The 19,739-nt window shown below is 38.0% G+C and overlaps 1 protein-coding gene across 2 annotated transcripts in view; it reads right to left on the reverse strand.

Moving 5' to 3' along the window:
* ank1b (ankyrin 1, erythrocytic b) overlaps nt 1-18,603 on the reverse strand; it is a 67,518-nt gene extending 48,915 nt beyond the window's left edge. For both annotated transcript variants that reach the window (XM_055040100.1, XM_055040099.1), the window contains exon 1: nt 17,902-18,603. In XM_055040100.1, coding sequence (XP_054896075.1) covers nt 17,902-18,027 — 126 coding nt within the window. In that variant the 5' untranslated portion in view covers nt 18,028-18,603. The remainder of the gene's footprint in view (nt 1-17,901) is intronic.
* Nucleotides 18,604-19,739: the final 1,136 nt, after the last annotated feature.

The raw sequence follows: 19,739 nt of genomic DNA on the forward strand, positions 1-19,739 counted from the left end.
ACACCATCAAGGCTGGCAATAATTGTGGAGGGCATGGTGCTCTTTTCTAATAGGAAATATGCTTTTTCCTATAATCTATTGCTAGCTCATTATTTCACTGTATGCTGGAGTAAAAAGCATTTTGGCATTGATCAAAACTGCTTGAAATCAGTGCAAAATAAAATGTGAACAGTTCATTTTAGATAATCATAAGACAGATGTCGTCCAAGGAAATATAAAACCAACTGAAGAGAAAGAGTATGACTGACAAGATGAAGTCACTGAACAAAAAAAAAATGTAATCAATAGTCAGCAGAATGGAAGTGAACTCAGTGGAGTTGATGGGTAAATGGAGGAAGTGTATGAGGCATACAGGTCAGACAACCTAATCATTTCTATTCCAAACTTGGGTTAATTTAGATATGCACAGAAAGAATGACAATGGAGCACAGCTCTCACAAAAATCAACAAGTTAAAATATTTGAAATAATAAATAACACCAAAAAATCCCAACATCTCAGTCAAATAGGATAAAATGTTCACAGATGTGTCCGCTTCAAGCTGATCTGTACTTTATCTTGCACTCTAAAAGCAGACCCAGACTGAATAAAACATTAAACGGTTCGTCCAGGCTAATATATTTCACAGAACACAACATTCTCCTTTCTCCTCCGAAAAGATGGGACACATCAAAACGAGGATCTTCCTGTTGTCTCTGTGCTAAAACAGAGCAGCTAAATTATTTATAGCGCCTGTCAGGCCACTGCTTCTGCAGCATATTACAATCAAAGCATGCTTTCTTTTTTCCCGTTTTTGTATTTTGATGAACACGCATAATGTGCGCGCTGTCATACCGCATGCTAATGCTCACGCAGACATACGTCACACGTGGAAATTGCAAGAAGCAAGATAACTAGAAAACATAAAATCAACAACATCTGAAAACTTCCAGGTCTATGTTTACCTGTTAAAAAATGTCCTTATTCATTCCGAGAAAGAAAAAAAAACATCTTTATTTTGTTTTTATAATGACTTTGAAAGAACCTGTCCTGTGTCCATAAAGTAGCTACTTGTTTACTATTGTACTGGTCTAAACAGGCCTTGGAAAATTAGTTTCTTCTTACATTGAGATGAAAACCATTATTATTAGCTGTGTTCATCATCTGTATTTAAAGCCGTTGTTATCAAGTCTTCACAGTTAACACTGTCAAAGGTACTCATAAATAAATCACAGCGTAAAGAGCAATGCAGAGAGTAGCTGAAAGAAGGTATCGAATGACTGAAGGCAGTTATTCAAGTGAAATTATTTTAACAAACCAGAAGGGCCATGTTTTGTCAACACTCCGTGAATGTCACTGGCTAATAATTCAAGGGCATAATTTCTGGCAAAGGAAGTTTTCAGTTTAAGACACATCATCTGTCAGAGCTGGGAGAGAATATATACAGACTCATTTCACTTCTTTGTTACACAAGATGAAGACAGCAAGTCAGGTCTTGAGTCATTAGAGTGCAAGTCTAAGTCTTATTTCCTCAACTAAAACACACCCTGAAGTGTTGCTCTCATTCTTTGAGGATTCTTTGAAACTCCTGCTGGCAACCATTCAGATGCACGCTCTCACAAAGCGCCACCTATTTCCACAAAGCTCCTCCTCCAGAGCTGCAGCCACAGACCAACGGCAGCAGCAAGTAGCAAAAGTGAGGCTGCTGAGCATATCATACGAACTACTTCTCAGTCCAATGCTCATAAAAAAGTTTGTAAAAGGCTTAATGAAGCAACATTGTTCTGATGACACGCTGAAGGCCGTGTGTCACAAAGAGCAGGAGTTTCTTAAAGAGACAGAGGCCCAATCTCAGTGCGTCAAATTGCAAAGTCGAATTTAGTTTAAGTCATGTTCAATACACAGCATTTTTATAATAACTGAAGGTAACACGGTTTCTTGCTTGTGCTATAAAATGCCACTGTGTGCCTGAAATATGATACATAATTCCACCTCATTAATTGCAACTTAAGTCTAACACTGAAAGTCTAGTCATCATCTCTGTCTCTTTCACATGCAAGCAGGATTGTGGATGAGAAACGTTTCAACTTTTTAAAAAGCTTCCTAACAGTTATTTTTCAAAGGTTTGTGATGAATCTTTGTGGACTGAATAACCATTTATATGATCAAAATTATGAACTAGAGGGCTACTTGTGAATTATCATGATTGCTCTATGTGCCAGAAATTACTGACTGGCTGGATGGATTGCTATTCCATTACAGATAGGAGTATTTTTCCTTGTAACACATAATAAGAGCCACACCCTGGAGTCCCCCACTCACTTCTTCAGTTTTTTATCTATTTATCCACTCCTTTCACCTGTGTATGTCTCCTTCTTCCAATCCCCTTCCGCCCTCTCTTTCTGTTTTTGTAATCTTTCAATATTTATAAGCACTGCAGAAATGCTGCTGGCAAAGCATGCTGGGTAAAGCTGCTTCTTCAAGCCTGCTCCTGACGTCATTACTCAGTGTTGACACTCTGGGCTCCCTGCCCTGCTTCAGTGTCTTTACCAAAGTGAAGTTCCCTGCCAGAACAACTGATATATTTTAGCAGCACACAGGAAGCAGTGTGTCATCACCCAGCTCCAGAAATAACCACAACACTGACTTATTCTACTGATTTTGATTTGTTAGTAGCTGGTTATTTTCTCTAATTAACCATCTTCCAATCTTCCTCAAACCATTTGTGGCTGATGCTCAGTTATCACGAGCTCTGAACGTTGGACACACTCAGTTGGAGTCACTGCATTTGATACTTGTGACTACAGTTACATAAAATCAGTAAAACTTATCACATATCTTACCACACTGAAGCCAGTCTGCCGTCTACGTCTCATTGTGAGCAGGAGCTCGATATTTTAGGAAACACGCCTCTTACACAATAAGCCTCCTGAAACATAAAGCTGCAGCTGAATGCACTATTTTTGTATGTAGCTTCCAAAGAGCTAGACTGTCTCGCAAAATTTAATTAGCAGTGTTTCTGAAAGATGTTCAAAGTTTACATTTGAATTAATGCTGCTTTTTCTTTCTGCCTGTTTCTGTCCGTGTTTGGTAATATCCATAAGAATATACTTTTTATTTTTTTACTTATTTGCTTAGCTGCTAGTTGATCACTCCCATAAAAAGGCTGTCAAGCTCACGGTGATGCGTCCCTAGGGTTTTCTCGTTAAGCTTTTTTCTCATTGCTTTGCAAAACATGCCTTTCAAATGCAGTTCATCAGATGGAGGTTGCTTTTTTACGTTTCCTTCTTACTTTGTTCTCTAGTTTTTATTTTCTAAAAAACAACACATAAGGAATTTTTCAACCATTTGGGTTTCAATGCAAGAGTGACGCTATAGTTGCTTAGCATCACTTCTTTCTGTTTCCAGTACCACATGCTGATTGGACCAAAAATAAGCCTTCATGACGAAATGAAGACAGGCTCAGTGAGACCAACCAAAAATGAAAATGTTGTGAGCGTCATGGTTTGAAATGCTTTGTTTATGATCTGCTGTATCTACAACAAACAGTAAAGTCATGCAACTTCAACATTGTTCAAAATAACAGAATCTTGTTGTCTCGCCAACTTTAGCCGATTACAGTTTGGAACTATAACAATAATAATAGTTAACAATAATCAGAAATATTTCTTTCCAAAATGCTGCCAACATTTCCCAATGCATCATGGACATTCTTTATTCTTTCTGTCCTGAACAGAAAGAATAAATATCTTTTCTGCGAGATGTTTAACCTTACTGAGATTTAATGAAGGCAGTGTAAGTTCAATTCACGCCTTTGCCAATTTGATTTTTCTTTTCTCTGTTACAAACTCCACATTGAAGAGTGTTGTCAATCTGATTCCTAATTTATGATTGGAAAAAGATTAAATTTCTAAGTTTCTCAAAACCTTGTCAGAATGTTGGTTAAAAAATCCTCCAGCTTTGGTCCCCAGCTGCTGTTATTTAGATGAATTTTTCCAGGGGTGTTGAGAGAAATCATGTGATTTGTTCGGTAAAGTGTATCTCTGTGGATCGATCCTCTATAGAAATTTACAACAGATGGAAGATGAAACATTTACTGCAGAGATGTTTTACATCACATAATGAAGAGCACCAGATTGGTTCTCTGGATGGGAAAAAAATCAAACCGTTTCATTCATAGAACAAGCAAACGAGCGCCTCTTAAATCAACTCTGTCGCACCAGAAACACTATTGTGGAAACCTTTGTATTCATCAGTTGGAGACAGTTTGGTTTTTTTTAGCACTGAGACTTGACAAATATGCAGAAACAGCAAAAGCACAGAGAGAGAACAACTAAGAACTCCTGTGTCTGAAAGTCTTGTGTATGTAACTAAAGCTCAGAACTCAGCTGCACATTGACTACGATTCCAGTATACTTCCCATCGGATTCACATCTGCTATGAAAGGAGAAAGCAATCAGCAAATAGAGGGGCCGGACTGATAAAGAAGAGATAGAAAAGAACAACACATGAAGAGAAAATGTGGCTTTACAACTATAATTCACTTTAAATTAAGTTTAAAAAAATGTAAACTAAATCAAAACATGACTAGTAGATTTTTTGCTTGAACATTCCTGTTCATTCTGGCACGTTTTCCTGCTCAATCCCATTTATACATTGCAAACACATCTTCAGAATCTGGTGAGTGCAAAAAATATTGTAAGTTTTGGTGAAAGAGGAAGACTGAAGTATTAATAAAAGTGCTATAAATTGCACTTGCTTTTAGAAATAAGGTAAATAAAAAAGCAATAGAACAGGAGGAATACGCTGAAGTATCCTTCTCTGTGTGTAACAGCAAAGATGGATTTCCCAGAGTGATGAATCCCCACAGAGAGGTTCGCTTCTTGACTCGCTTTGCGCTGACAGGGAGATGTCAGGGGGTCATGGTCAAAAACAACACAACAGCTCCACCGGCTTGAGGAGACGCAGTAAAGAATCTGAGCCAAGGTCAGTGGTGTCCTGACAGAAACGCCAGGAGGTAAATTTACACAGATCTTAATGTCCTGCTATGGCAGTTAAAACATGACTCAGTCCCAGCTGGTAAAATTTGAAAGTTCGAAGCTATAACCTCAGCATTTAGAGCAACGCATCTGTAGTCCATCAACTTGTTCATTTCTCTGTGAATAGCTGTCTCTGGATAATTTTTTGCAATCGAGACAGAAAAAATTGCTTCATACAGCTCTTTATCACAGCTCAGTCTGTGCTCCCACTTTGGGTTTCAGTGATCATATTATTCTGTCTCTGATTTATGAGTTCAGTGTCATTGGATTTGGCCTTCAACATATCAAACAAAGGGATATTTTAGAAGTGTCAGACTTGTTTTTGATGTATTTTGTGAGTCATCTTGTGTTCTTATCTTTTTTTATTGCATTGAAAAATGTTTCAGATTTTAAGAAATGCCAACTATTCAGCAGAAAAACTTCACAATTTATTGTCAGTATGGCAACAAAAACAACTTTTGTTTACAGCTAAGTGAAAAAAAAGCCTCTGCAGATGAATTAACCTCCTTACCAGGAAAGACAATTTAACAACATCAAGGCATCACTCAGTCACACGAAGCCTCTGTTACATGGTAGATATCATGAGAAATTGTGGCTTTGTCCTGCTGTTTGAGTGTGTGTGTCCACAAGTAGAAATGTCTGATTGATGTGCTCAGCAGGTGCTGTTGTCCCATCGCAGCGTTGACAGATTAACCACCACATCATCTGAGATTTAAAGCTGCAATAAGGCTCCAGTGCATACCAACTACTATAACTGAACAAATCTATTCAGCATTTACCAGTATGAGGGAAAAGACGCATGTATAGACTTGAAATGTGTTCATATTTTATTGAAATAAGATCATACAAGTACAACCATTCAAAAACATAAATGTTTTTAACAAAACTACTTCTGTCGGTATTATGGCTCGCCATGCTTATAGTTTCTAAAATGTAAAACTTTTATTTAGTGTGACACTGTCTTACACATGTGAATGCGAGTGGGCTTGAAGGGTAAAAATATTGATAACCATGAGCCTGCATGATCATGATTTTGGACCACATACTTGCTGCAGACATGTTTGCATAAACACACTTTCATCACTTTCATGCGACATCATCTTTGACTTCTACGCCAACAGAAGCTGACATATGCTCCTCACTGCAGGATGTAGACTCCAACAAATACAAGCCTGCATGTCAGCTTAGCATTAGCAGAATGTTGGGCACACAACAGAGACAAATCCTCCAAAACAGAATGGTTCAAAGCAACTCAAATCAACTGTAACATATTTGTAATATCTCCTAAAAGCATTTGAGACAGCAGTGGTTAGCAACATTGTTAAGGTCTTCCATTAGCATTTCCATTTATCCTGGTACTAGCAGTTGACAACAGTAGAATCCCTCAACAGGTCAACACTCCATGAAATAGGTATTTATTCACTACTTTTCTGCAAAATATGAGTTTTTTTTCTCATTTCTTATTTGAAAATGTAATAGTAAAATATAAGTAAATTAGAGGTATTAATTTATCTTTACAATTAAAAAAAAAGATCTTTTAACTGCTATGTTCTTCTCTGTGTGAGTCTCTCCAGATTGAGATGTTTTATCTACCTTGGCCATGATCTCCTCAGTTTCTTCAAATGTGTCTTAAACCTGATCAGGAGATACTGCTGAGCTCTTTGCCTCCCATCTCCCATGACTCTAGAAGTCAGATGAAGAGGCAGCTGGAGAAAATGAATCAGAACAAGGCTGCAGGTCCAGATGGGGTCAACCCAGAGTCCTGAAGGCCTGTGCAGAGAAGCTCTGTGGGATTCTGTAACAACGCTTCAACCTTAGTTGACCCAAGAAAAGATTGAAGATGTTCTGTCTTCTACTTGACATTTCCACGTTATGAAGGTCCTGGACAGAATCTTGCTGCCCCACCCAAGTAAGCAGATAATCACATATCAAGACACCCGGCAGTTTGCTTATCGGTGTGGCTCTAAAGTTGATGATGCCATCAAACACTTGCTTCAACAAACCAACTGTCAACTGGTCCAAGCAAGCAGCATTGTGAGAATTGTGTTATTTGATTTCTTCAGTGCATTTAATACAATTCAATCTGATATGCTCTGTGAGAAACTCCAAAAGACACAAGTAGAGGCCTCAGCCTGGACTTTGTACAGGACTTTTGAAGAACTCTTTTAAATTTTTATAGCAAGTTCTGTGTATGTAAGTCTCTGATTGTATGCAGTTACAAATTCACATCCATAGTTTGCATGATCTCTTTATTGTCATCACAAATACTACAAAGTATTGAGATAAACTTAAAAAGAGAAAATATAAAATAGCATGTGACAAAGTCTTTAAAGCAACAATGGACTCTTAGCAAATCGAGCACCATAGTTGTAAAAACTGAAAGAAACCTCAACAAATGCTCCTAAAATGTTAACCAAGCTAAAAAAATTGTTTCCGGCTAAGTGACAGGAAATCAATTCTGCTTGTAGGAAACACCATTGTTTGTGGCGACATGCTTACAGTACCCATGAGGACCTACACTTAAGGTTGAGCAAATGAACACAAGGCCTCCCCGCTGTGCATGTCTGTAAATGACAGCAGGTCATCGCTAATCTCCCAGTGGGTGGAGATCCACACCAGTTCGTATCATTCTGAGAGACTGATAGGTGTACAGGTAGGGGGGCTGATGGAGGATCAAGGAGGAAAAAAGTCACAAGAGACAGTGGAGGACAAGCTAAGAGGAGGACATGACTACCTTCAGCTGTGCGGCTGCAAGTAGCACCATGACTGTGAGGAACCCTGTATCTGCTAAAAATAGCAATGACACAGCAGTTACTTTACAGAATATAATGCAAAGCTGCATTTGTTAATGGTCTGGACATTAGCCTCGATCACACCGATTTTTTTATCACAAACATTTGAGATGTGCAATTAAAGTAGCTAATTACACGAGTCAATTTAGTTTCAACTCAGTTTATAAGTAAAGGGGCGATTTACCACAAATGTAATCTTAAGACACATATATAAAGTCAATTGCTTGCATTCCTGGTTATTAAACAATGCAGTTATGTTGGTTACATAAACTCATAGAAAGGTTTTTCATCCATGACAATAAGAAAGAAATATGCTGAAACTGATAGTGTGACTTCACAAGACTCTCACTGCTCCATAAATCAGTCAACAGAAACATTTCCTCATGACTCAGCATCCCAGCTCACAAAAAAGGGTCATTTTAGCCAACAGAGAGCCCTTCATCAATGCAGCCAGTTCCAGACAGCAGGGTCAGGCCTGATGTGCAAGGTCCAATATGTTCTGCAACTACAGCCTGTCAGCTTAATGGGAATAGGAACAGATATGTGCTAATAAAATTAGGAATGCCTTGATTGCCCAGTAGGAAACTGAAACCAGATGGATTTAAGCTTGATTGGCTTGATGATGACAATATATGAATTTGTTTTGGGTTTTTTTCTTACAGGAATCATTAAAGGAAGAATGAAAAAAATTAAAATTGGATATTCTCCAGTCAATCACATTTACACAATTGTAAGTCATTTAAAACATTCCACATTTAATTTAAGGTTAAATAAGTTCACTGAAATGCAGTATCAACTATTCCCCACACTCATTGTGAACAGTGAAAAGTAGGGTAGCAGTCACACAGTGTCACAATGGGAAGATATTGAGCTATTTTCAAAGCTCAGGCTATAATAAATCTTATGCACAAGGGAAAGCTAAAAATATGGGCAAGACAAGCTGACACACTGCATTTACAGAAAGCTGCACTTCATTCAGAACGCCATCAATCATCCTTCACCCGTTGCTGATGCCTGTTCTCTGAGTTGTGCGCTGAACACGTGACCAGAAAAGGGTGCAGCTGTCTACTGGAAATAGTAGTTTGCGCAAAACAAAGAAGATTGACCAAATGAATGGATTTTTTTCCCATCATGCAAGAATACCAGAATGATTAAACCGGTAATTGCTGATGCTTGTGTCCTAAATATAAGAACCTAAGAGTAACATTCATCCTTCATGAGTATATTACTTCAAACATTTCTACGAACTCAGAAACAGAATTTTTTAGTTGAGTCATTTTTTCTATTTTTACAAAAAAAACAACCCAAAAAACAAAGAAAAACATGTAAATTGCTATGTAATCAATTATTTTTGTCTTTTTGCGTGCTTCCCTGAGCTGTGTTTCTGACTTTCAATGAAGGTGAGTAGGTCATAATTCAAATCGAAGATTATTGTGTTGATTTAATCTATGCTACATGCATATGTAAGTCTTTGTATGCTTTTTCTCTCACCTTGGTCATCTTCCCTTTGGGAGTACTGGTGCAGAGCCAGCAGGACACACCCTGTCACCCTGTCAGTCAGTCATATGACCTCAAAAAAGCTGACTCAGACTTGCTGCTTCATTACAATCAGGCCATGAACAGCAGTTTTAGCTTGTGCAAGTCACAAGGAGCCTACACGACAAAACGGTTTTTAGAACTTTGGAGAAAATTTGGTGAAGTGCATTCATAGCACAAGCGAGGCAAAGCAAATGATGATGAATTGTGATTCTCTGTGGTTTGGTCAGATATTCATTCATCTGTTTCACCATACTTTTTCTCAGTGATTTCTTAAACCGGCTGTTCTGCTGTGGCTGATTCATCCAGTGAATCATAGAGCGACAGCTAAGGCTAATTATGCTGATGAGAAATCATCTGGCTGTGAGCAACAAAGGCAAATTATTAATGATAGGTCAAAACTATGGAGCACAAAAACCCAAATAAATGTTCCTCCTAACAGGAGCATCCATTCATGTTAGCAGGAATAAATGTTCCTATATTTTCAACTTTCCTGAGTTGAAAATATTGGAATATTGATTCTGTTAATTATGAATAAACAAAAATATATCTGTTTCTGTTTGTAAAACCAATAAAGAAAATGCATGCTCGATTCCACTTTTCATAGATTCTTTCAACAGACCTTTAAATTGATTTATTCTTTTCAAATGACTGTCAAGTGCACAGAAAATAACTTATTCAGTTGTTCTGTTCATGTCCCTGCAAGTCTTTTGCACATTTGAAACACTATAAATGTTTTACGTTGTCATTAATCTTTTCATTCAATGAAGCCCCTTTGAGTTAGCAAAAACTGGAGCATAAGATTTGACCACTTTACACTTGCAGTATAAAAAGGCAATCAAGAGAGCAGTTAATGAAGGACGATGGACGATGCAAACAGAGTGTTGGAAACGGAGAGAGTGGTAAATGATCAGATTAAAATGGAAGAATGCGGCTAGATGTAAAACAGCTGCATCGGAGAAACAGACACATAGCTGATGGAACGAAGGGAACAAAGAGTTGTAGTTTTCTGTCTTCCATCTTGAGTGTAAAGTTAATTTAGCAATAAAGTATTTATACAAGTGCAGTGTGGATTTTCCAGCTCGATGCCTCTGTGTTCAGTGGAACGCAGCGATACAGCAAGCAAACACGGCATTTTGTTCATTTTCATCCTCAGTAAATTCTTTAAAAGTTGTTCTTTTTTCCGCGTTGAGTCAGTACCCTGGTGTTTCCATTAACTCAGCTGCTTTCACTGAGAGAAAAGCTTGAATGAAGGTCAGATAATTATATAATATTATTTAGACCTTTTTGGTCGGCCCAATCATTAAAATCACAACAATTTACAAATGTGCTGCCTTTTATCAATGTTTTCTTTTCTTTTCTGTGATTTTTATTTTTGTCTGGATGCAATTTTGAAAAAGTTGTTCATAACTGAACGTTGGTTATGCTGACAGACGGAAGCCAGAAAACGGAGACAGCTTTCCATCTTTCCTCTGACACATAACACCCCCTTCCACTGTGCAAAGATACAAAAATCACATCAGCTACAGCAGTTACATAGACGTATGTTTGAAGAAGTAGAAACTAGGGAGAAACCTCGAGGGGTTTTGCAAAATCTGTCAAATTTAAGAGTCATAATATTTTTGTAAAGAAAAAAATTAGCATGGAAAAAAATGTTTACAAATATTTACTGAAACTGTAAATATTTCATTTAAAAAGTAAATATCGTACTATCTGTCACATTTTATGCTACCAATTATTTGACCCCTAAATGGTTTTATAATTAACTGATTTACCAACTAGAAAATAGTAAGAGAAATTTAGCTTCCACTGATTTCAATTTAAAACTTTAGATTGTGGTTTGTGGATTCATTGTGTTTTCAATGAAATATATTCAATTGTCCATTGAGGGCCAAAGATTAGCTTGAAAAATATATCAGTCAATAAATAGTCTTATAAAATAACTGACAAAAATTTGATTTACTGAATAGTGATCATTTAACTCATACTTCCTATAATTTAATAAGTCAGTCTTTGTCAAATTTTGTTTTGTTAGCAACCAGAGATCAATTTCACAAAATAAACTCAAACATGCAATAATATACTATTCAATGTACTCTATGCACAACCTCATGATTTCATTGATGGGATTTTTGAACATGCAACCACTACATCCATTAGACATTGCATGCACTATAAAATGGGTTCAGGCCAGCGGCGGAGGAAAATGATGGAGTCGGGGTGTGCCTGGGAGAGGCTGCTTCTGTGCATTAGTTGGCTCCTGTAAGCCACATGATCCTTGCAGACCTTCAGGAGCTCTAATTCCATTACATAAGGCCGTGTTACAGCTCTAAGTGCATGTGCGTGTGTACATTCTTTGTCTATATATTAGACTGTGTGTGGCACTGTGTCAGTCCACATCACTCACTTTCACTTTTCCTCTAATCTCAAAAAAAAAAATGTTAGGGATTTTGCTAATAAGCTCAGATGGGTCAAACAGATCACTAATGTGAGTATTTCCACATGTGGAAGGATTAGAGAAAAATACATGTTCGGGATTGTGAACATGGATCACGGTTAATGATCATTGTTTAAAAACAATAAGTTGTCACTGATCCACAGTGTAGGCCACATGTTGTACTGCTACTAGGTTCTTCCACACTGCATCCAGGACTCAATATTAAGTTTAATAAACATCACAATCTCACTGTGGGCACAACTTCCCAGTGAAAAGTTGTTGTGCCATCTAGCATTAATAGAGTGCACATCTTTTTTGACACATTCCAGAAGATCTCTCACATATCCTGCTCAGAATATGCAGAATTCCAGGACTCAGTGTAAGAAGCTCCAACTCATATCCCAACAACAATTTGTGTCTTACCAGTAATTTGTCAAAAGTACAATGTTGCACCAACAAGACACTCGCTGATCCACTGCTTCAACTACAGGAACATCTGTCACTTTGAATTACCGAAATATTACAAAAGACTTTGCTGAAAGTCGCCCATCCTTTTCTTATCCCATCCCACCAGGCTAGAGCTACACTCCATCACTTGCAAACAGCGATAGTGTTTATGGAAAATGCTGGCAGGAAAGATACAAATCTTCAACATTTTACAGTGTAGTACTGTAGGCATATAAATGAAAAATGTCTACTAAGACTAGCATTAACAGAACAAAATGACTTCCACAGATAAAAGATGTCCGACCAGACATACTTTTTATGCAATGGTTTTGATCTGCAGATCACAAAGTGTCAGTGTTCTAGATAAAACTTCACAGAAGTTTGATGACTATCCTCCATTGTGCTTGTATTCTGGAATCATCCATGTTGTTTCGCCAGCCAAAGATCCGAGGAAACATCAGATAAAGTATATGAGCAGGAGCTTAGCTAGCACACTGTAGCGGTGTGTAGACAGATAGAAAGCTCTGCTCTCAGATACAGTGTAATCGTAGGCAGCCAGGTAAATATAGCCTCTGGCAGCTTTGGGTTGGAGATGAGTGCTGTCTGCTCTGCTCGACCTTGGCTCATATACATTTCCTCTCCTCTAAAGAGAGGAAAAACACAATCTCTAGAAGTGCCACCTATGTACACTGCTGTGCAAAAATATGTCAAACTTCTATGAGTCTGTGTGGATGATTTTTTTTTCCTCACCTGCTTGCCTTTTGATATTAAACATCTAAATATCTATACAACTATACAAACTTTCTTTTTTATTCTCTCCTTAATCTAGCTTCAAAACTGTACACAGTAAGCATTGTAATGGTTGTTATGAACAAGTTGTGGCTATTTTGAAGCCAAATCTTGTTATAAACTGTTTTCATAATAAGAGAGCTTGTAGTGGATACTGAGAACAATTTCATTTTAAATGTCCAAATAATCTACAATAACAATCCTCTTTGTAGTATGTAGTATAGATCCCCTCTCTGACTACATCTCTCTAAATTAAGCAATATATTTAAAAAATGTTAGGCCACAAGGAGCCAATAATAATAATGCTCTATCACTTTGTTGGAGACTTTTTCAAAGGAAACAACTTTAACATTTTGTTTCAAAAAGGAATGTAGAAACTTACTCCTCAATCTACCTTGCCTTAAAAAAATATAGTTTCAGTAAGATCTGAAAAAAGTATAGAATAATCTACACCATTTATGGACAATTTCACCTTGTATGTAGAGAACTGTAGAAGCTCCATTATAGCAATTTTGTTATAATTTCCTTCTCATCTTTAGAGTTTAATGAAGAAAAATTTGATTTTCAAAATTCTGTCTTGTTTTATAAGAGCAATCTTTGCTTATTTTAATGTAGTTTCTCCAAAATGTCAATGATAATGCCATCTATGTTGTACAAGAACATATCAGACAGAATTTTGGCAATTTGAATAAGATATCATATGTGCACATGTAAAGTTATCTGAAAAGAGGCAACAAAGAGAGCATGCAATGTCCATTATGAAATCCTCGATCCATTTGGATCTGGCACTTATATGTAAGTGCAAGCCTGAAGCAAATAAAAACAAACAAATAAATGCATAGGCCTAAGGAGCTTCATGGCAGTGAAAGCTTGATCTTCCTAGTAAGTTAATGCTTCAGAGTAACATCATGAGTAATGATATCTTGATCATTTTTATGAACTCCATTGATAAAATAATGTATTACTGGAATGCATCAGACTTCTGCTGACAACAATCCTTGATTTAAAGCTATTTTGAAGGTGGAATTTATTTACAATATAAGAATATTGAAAATACTTTTTCTGACAATCAGAAATAACAAGGGACAGATCTACTGTGCAACAAACAAGTATTGGTACCAAGTTGTCCCTCAACCACATGCTTTTTGTAGCTTGTGAACTAATTCCAGTTGGATATTTAACCCCTTCTTGCTGCTAGAATTGGTAGTGCTCATTTAAATTGACTGGTTTCGGAAATGATTTTAATCAGAGATCACACATTTTCAGCAAGGTGTAGATGGGAGTCTTGCAATGGCCACTCTAATAGGCAGATTTATCTACTCCACAATCAATTTTGATGTGTATTTGAAACCGTTGTTTTGGTGGGACACCAAATTTGATGTAACTTTTAGGCCTCTGATCCAAACTGTCACTCTGAAAAGAGAGAAATTTGCTGGGATCAGAAAAACCTGGAAATAGCTGGAATCTGTTTGTACATTAGTTTCACATTGCAGTGGACAAAGGTGTCTAAAAAGGAATAAGTCCGTCCACCAAAATTAATTTACCCGCCTTCTGAAGAAACTGTTTTGACCAGACAAGGCAAAGATTTAACTGTGTGGTCACAAGAACAAGATACGTGTGTGGAGAAGCCTAAGTTCTTTCAAACTAATAAATGTTACCAATCATAATGATTGTATTATCATGGTGAGGGGTTGTTTTCCGACCTGTCATTCAAGTCCATTGCTCCTTTCCCAGTATCACTGCAATAGTAATAATTATTCCACTGGCCATCTTCAATAAGTTATATCAAATGCATTGTATGGTTGTACAGTTTAATTAAAATAAATAACAAAAAACAAAAAAACTCATGTTTCTGCTCATCCATATCCTTTGCTACATCACTTTTTACTTCTCCCTGGTCTGAAAGTTTCCATGTCTAAAACCACAACAACATGTATTGCATATAAAGTTATTTAATCACATCAGTTTAAATCTTTAGTCAGACATCTTTCACAAATATCAAAAGCTGACAATTCTACACAAAACATAAATCTCGGTTAGAGTAGACCGAGATTAGCAAACATTAGTGGTATACACTTTTATTTTTAAAGATGTGGAGACAAAGAAACAAATGACTGCAAACTGTTCTGCATCTGCATAGCATTTACCTGAGCCAGCAGAACTTTTCCTGCTGCTGTATCAGGGCTCATCAGTTCAGGGCAGTGACAGAAAGATTAGTTAAAGGGGGACAAGTAAGGAAGAGAGATCCCATGCTTCTGAGTTTAATTTACGTAGACTGGAGCTAATTAATATCTTTAAGGCTTGCACGTGCCTCTTCTCCCCTCTATCTCTTTGACTTTGCACTTCAGGGCAAGTAGCGAATATTTCAGAGAGAAGGAAGACTGGTTCATGTTAAGAAAAAACAGTGAGAAGGCCTGGTTGCTGAGACTAGTTTTGCTTAGGGAGGACAGGCAGAGCTGCATTTTAGTCCTGGACATTCCATTATGGCTGTATTGCATATGCCTTGAGCTTATGAAACCCAGCAAAACACTTTAAACAAATGGGAAACCCTCTCTGTCCTACAGAGGACTACAAAGGTACTTGTGTCTGATTAGTGAACACAAGGTTTCACAATATTGAGAAGTCAATATGAAATGATTCAAGATTCTCTTATTTGCTTATGTAATAAAACATTTTCAGAGTGGCATGAATTTGTATTCAATGAGCACTTTAAAGAATCCTCTTTCATTGCAGTCACAGATGCAAATGCAGGTGCTATAGGGTATGTCTCTATTAGACAAATATACATAAATAGCAAAATCAGATCAACTGATAAATAGCTCTGTCCAAATCTAACTATCAGAGTCAGATTTGGATAGATATGTTGTGTCTAAGACAATTATATAATGCATTCAGATACAACCACATAGGAGGCTAATTTTCTAAGGAGAAGCGTTAGATCAATTTCATTTAGTAGGTTCTTCCTAGAGATAAGTTATTGGACACTTTTAGCTCATCAATATATTGCTGATCATGCAAACTCTGGAATATGGCTCACTGCCAAAGAAACTTTTATCATGAAGGCAATAAACTGCCAAGGTTAAAACAACATCATGTGCAGCATCGACTTTTGATGAGAAACACAGTTTCAGTTGTGTTCTTAGCATGCTCCTTTCTTTTAAAACAATCAATTTGCTGAGAAAAGTTATCTCGCTAAGCTGAGCAGAATCATGAAACTTTCATTTTTTTTGCTGCTACAGCAACACCAAACACTGCCTCCAGACCTTCAACTGGATTCCAACAATTCAAGTACAAAGTCTACTTTTGGTCAGAGAATACAAAATAAGCCAATAAGAATAGATGCTTTGTGATAAAAGAGAAACCATTGTCTGTTTGGTTGGGATAAATGCATGTACAAAAACCACACAAATCCATTCTCAGCAATCCAAAGCTTGTGCTCAAGCATCTGCAATGTCTCAGAATACTAATCCATGTTTCAGAGATTCTTTTTTTGTTTGTGTCCTTTCTGTGCTCTGCAGACTGAGCATGTAGCATCTGGTAAAATCAGTACTTTAAACTGAAACACCTGATCATAGTTATTTTTTTATTTTTATTTTTTTTTATTAAAATGACAGACATTGTGTTATAATTATGTTGTACTAAAACAATGTTTTAGTTTTCTGGTCAGCTTGACAAGTTAAGTTTCTCACTTTTTTACATAATGGCAGTGCATCCTCACCATTTGGCATTCAGAACAAATGGTCTGTTTTACACTGAGAGCCAGTAAATAAGAAGAAGTCTGTAGTCCCCGAGTGCAGCAGCTTTCTTCTCTGCAAACACCTGCATACTCCACAGTTTCCATTAAATGATTGATATTCAACTCATTGGTGCAATTTTGTCATCCTATGAAAGCATGCTCTCACTCCCAAATGCATTCGAACAAACACAAAGACATTCTTTAATGGTAACACTATGTTGTACATACTGCACCTAAAACCACAATGAAGTCGTGTGTCTCTCTCCAATCAGAAAAGGGATTCTGACTGAGCCACAAACAGCCAATTTTTCTCAAACATATAATTATAAATCACCCGAACACAATAGCAAGGAAGCACAACCTCAGTCAAATCTGCACTTAGTGGCTCAGTGAGAGGAGCGTGAGGAGGAGGCATGGAATGTGAAGGTGACTGAAAGCCTCACACTTATCTGATATTATTCCATGTATCAAGTTTGCAACAAAAGGTTTAGACATTACTTTATCAACATTTGCTATATTTTTTCTTCAAATAACACCTGCAGCCCAAAAAGATGCACAAAAGCATTAAAACGGCATCTATTATTAGACTGTACCTCCATCTTCCCCCTCCATTTTCTCCCAGTGAGAAAAAAAAAGATGCAATATGGGGGAAGACAGCAAATCTAACTATGGCAGAGCTTTTTGAGAGAGTAGAGCTTGTTTAGGGTTTTACGCAAGGAAACAATATGTGCACATACATTTCAAATACTGAATCTCATTAACATGAAAAAGCTGCACCCACTGCAAGGGTTCTCAGGTAAAAGAAATGAATGGCATAGTGTGTTATTCTGCAAACAGCAGGTATTAGTCACATCCCTACTGGTATTAAGAGACATTTCCCCCGATGGCTAAATATCTGTCGGCGCTGACAAAACCTGCACCAGAGCATCAATGCTTGACTGGTTACACACATACATACACACACACACAGATACACACGCTGAGCCTACAAATCCATCTGTGCAATTATACTTGTGTAACTGCGTTCCAGCCAATCATGCACAATGTTTGCAGTGTGACAGAGCTTGCGAGGGGGGAAATGAAAGGTATGATGGAGACAAGGATGCAAGCACCACCTGCCCAGCCTCCTGAGATGGAGCTTCCGTACCTTGCGTCTGCGGTCTCTGGATCGATTCCTCTTTTTGATCTTCTCCTCCTCCTTCTCCCGCTGCTCCTGGGCGGCGGCCTCTGCGAGGTCCTTGGTCTTGCGGAGCTGCTTGGCAGCTTGCGCCATGGTGCCGCTGCTACTGCTGCTGCTTCTGCTGCTGCTTCTGCTCCAGTCACCGTCGCTCCAGCCCTCCTCACGTTTGGGATCCCTCCAGCCGTCCCTGTTTCCTCCTGTCCCCCGAGCTTACCCCGTCACTTACCACCACCTCCTTGCCTCTGGCCGCCACGGCATGGGTGCGTGTGACGAGGTGACCGGATACGTTTCTGCGTATGCAGAGAATGTTGGTCCTGCAGCAGCTACAAGACAGCTCCCCCTACCCCCCCGCCCCAGCCTCCACAAAAGGAGAGGATGCTACAGCTAGTGGTGCTGATGCTGCTGCCTCATCCACTCAGCTACAGCACCGCACTGAACTGAGCTGCCTCCCCTCCCCCTGCTTTCTTCTCTGCCTTCCTCCCTTCTCTCCTCTCTCCTCCCTTCTGCTTGCGGAGACCAGTCACGCAGTTTTATGTTCAGCAGCACCGTGGGGATCCTGCTGCAGAGCTCTCTCCTTTCTGTCTGTAAAGCATCCTTCTACTCAAGCCGCTCCGCGTCTTTTCTTTCTCTGCGAGACGCATCTTGCACACGAGCTGTTGCTGCACATTGCATAAGTGAGGTACAAAAGGAAAAGGGCGCCAAAGACAAGGAATGCCTCCAAATACTCTCACGTCGTCCGCGACTCTGACTGTGACACCTCCTTCCTGAGAACAGATGGAGAGAGGGGAGAAAATGCATGAAATAGGTGCACAACACACATGAGGTGACAGAATACAGTATTTATCTGAAGTGTCTTGGTCATGCGTTGAATATCATATGTTGTGTCGGCATGGAAACAATGTCAGGCTGCTTTTATCACGTTTTTGTGTCAGAGAAACGAAAAGAGGAAAAAAAAACCAACATGAACTGGTCATTAAAATTGCATGTCTTCCCTCTCCCTCTTTTTGTTCCACCGCTTACCATCACATCAGAAATGCCCGCATGGATGTTTGATGCTGGAGTTCAGTGGCTGACATGCAGAGAATTCAGTAAACACAGATGGCATGGCACAGATTTCAATATTTGACAGATAATTATTCACAAAGATGAAAATGTAAAGTTCATTACCAATAAATTCAGATTTTCTTTTTCATTTTCATCTGACAAAACAAGGATCTGTCCAATACAGACTGTAAATTTGTCTTAATGGCAACAATAGTTTATTTTAACAACCAGTATTTGTTCTAGTTTTACAAATGGCATAAAGATGAGACTTTTAATAAACTCGTAAAAAATTTTATGAAACAAAACATGTTGACCGTTGCTTTGAGTACATGAATACTAATTGGCTCAGCAGCTTAAAATAGAATGGGCCTAAATGTGTCTAATGAATAATTAGCTGCAATTATTGTTGACTTGCTATAAAAACATAAACAGTCAGGGTTTGTCATATTAAGATAATATTAACTTATTGCACTCCACGCTGCCAGATCTACATGGTGTTTTGAAAATATGTAAGGAATATGAATGTAAATACTGCATCAGTAATATTTTATTAGTGCTCCATGGTAACACCCATACATACAAACAAGGTGATGAGTCTCCATCATGATGAGTTTTTTGTTGGTGGACTCAAATGTAGACACGCATAGATGTCAAGTAACACACAGTTCAGTGAGCTCATTACATCAATAACCTAAAAAAAAACATTTTTCCACAGTAATGTTACATTTTAAACATAAAAGAACAATTCTGATGTTTGGAGC

Source organism: Poeciliopsis prolifica, unplaced genomic scaffold, assembly GCF_027474105.1.
Source record: "Poeciliopsis prolifica strain line A6 unplaced genomic scaffold, Auburn_PproV2 SCAFFOLD015, whole genome shotgun sequence".
In the NCBI taxonomy this organism is placed as follows: domain Eukaryota; kingdom Metazoa; phylum Chordata; class Actinopteri; order Cyprinodontiformes; family Poeciliidae; genus Poeciliopsis; species Poeciliopsis prolifica.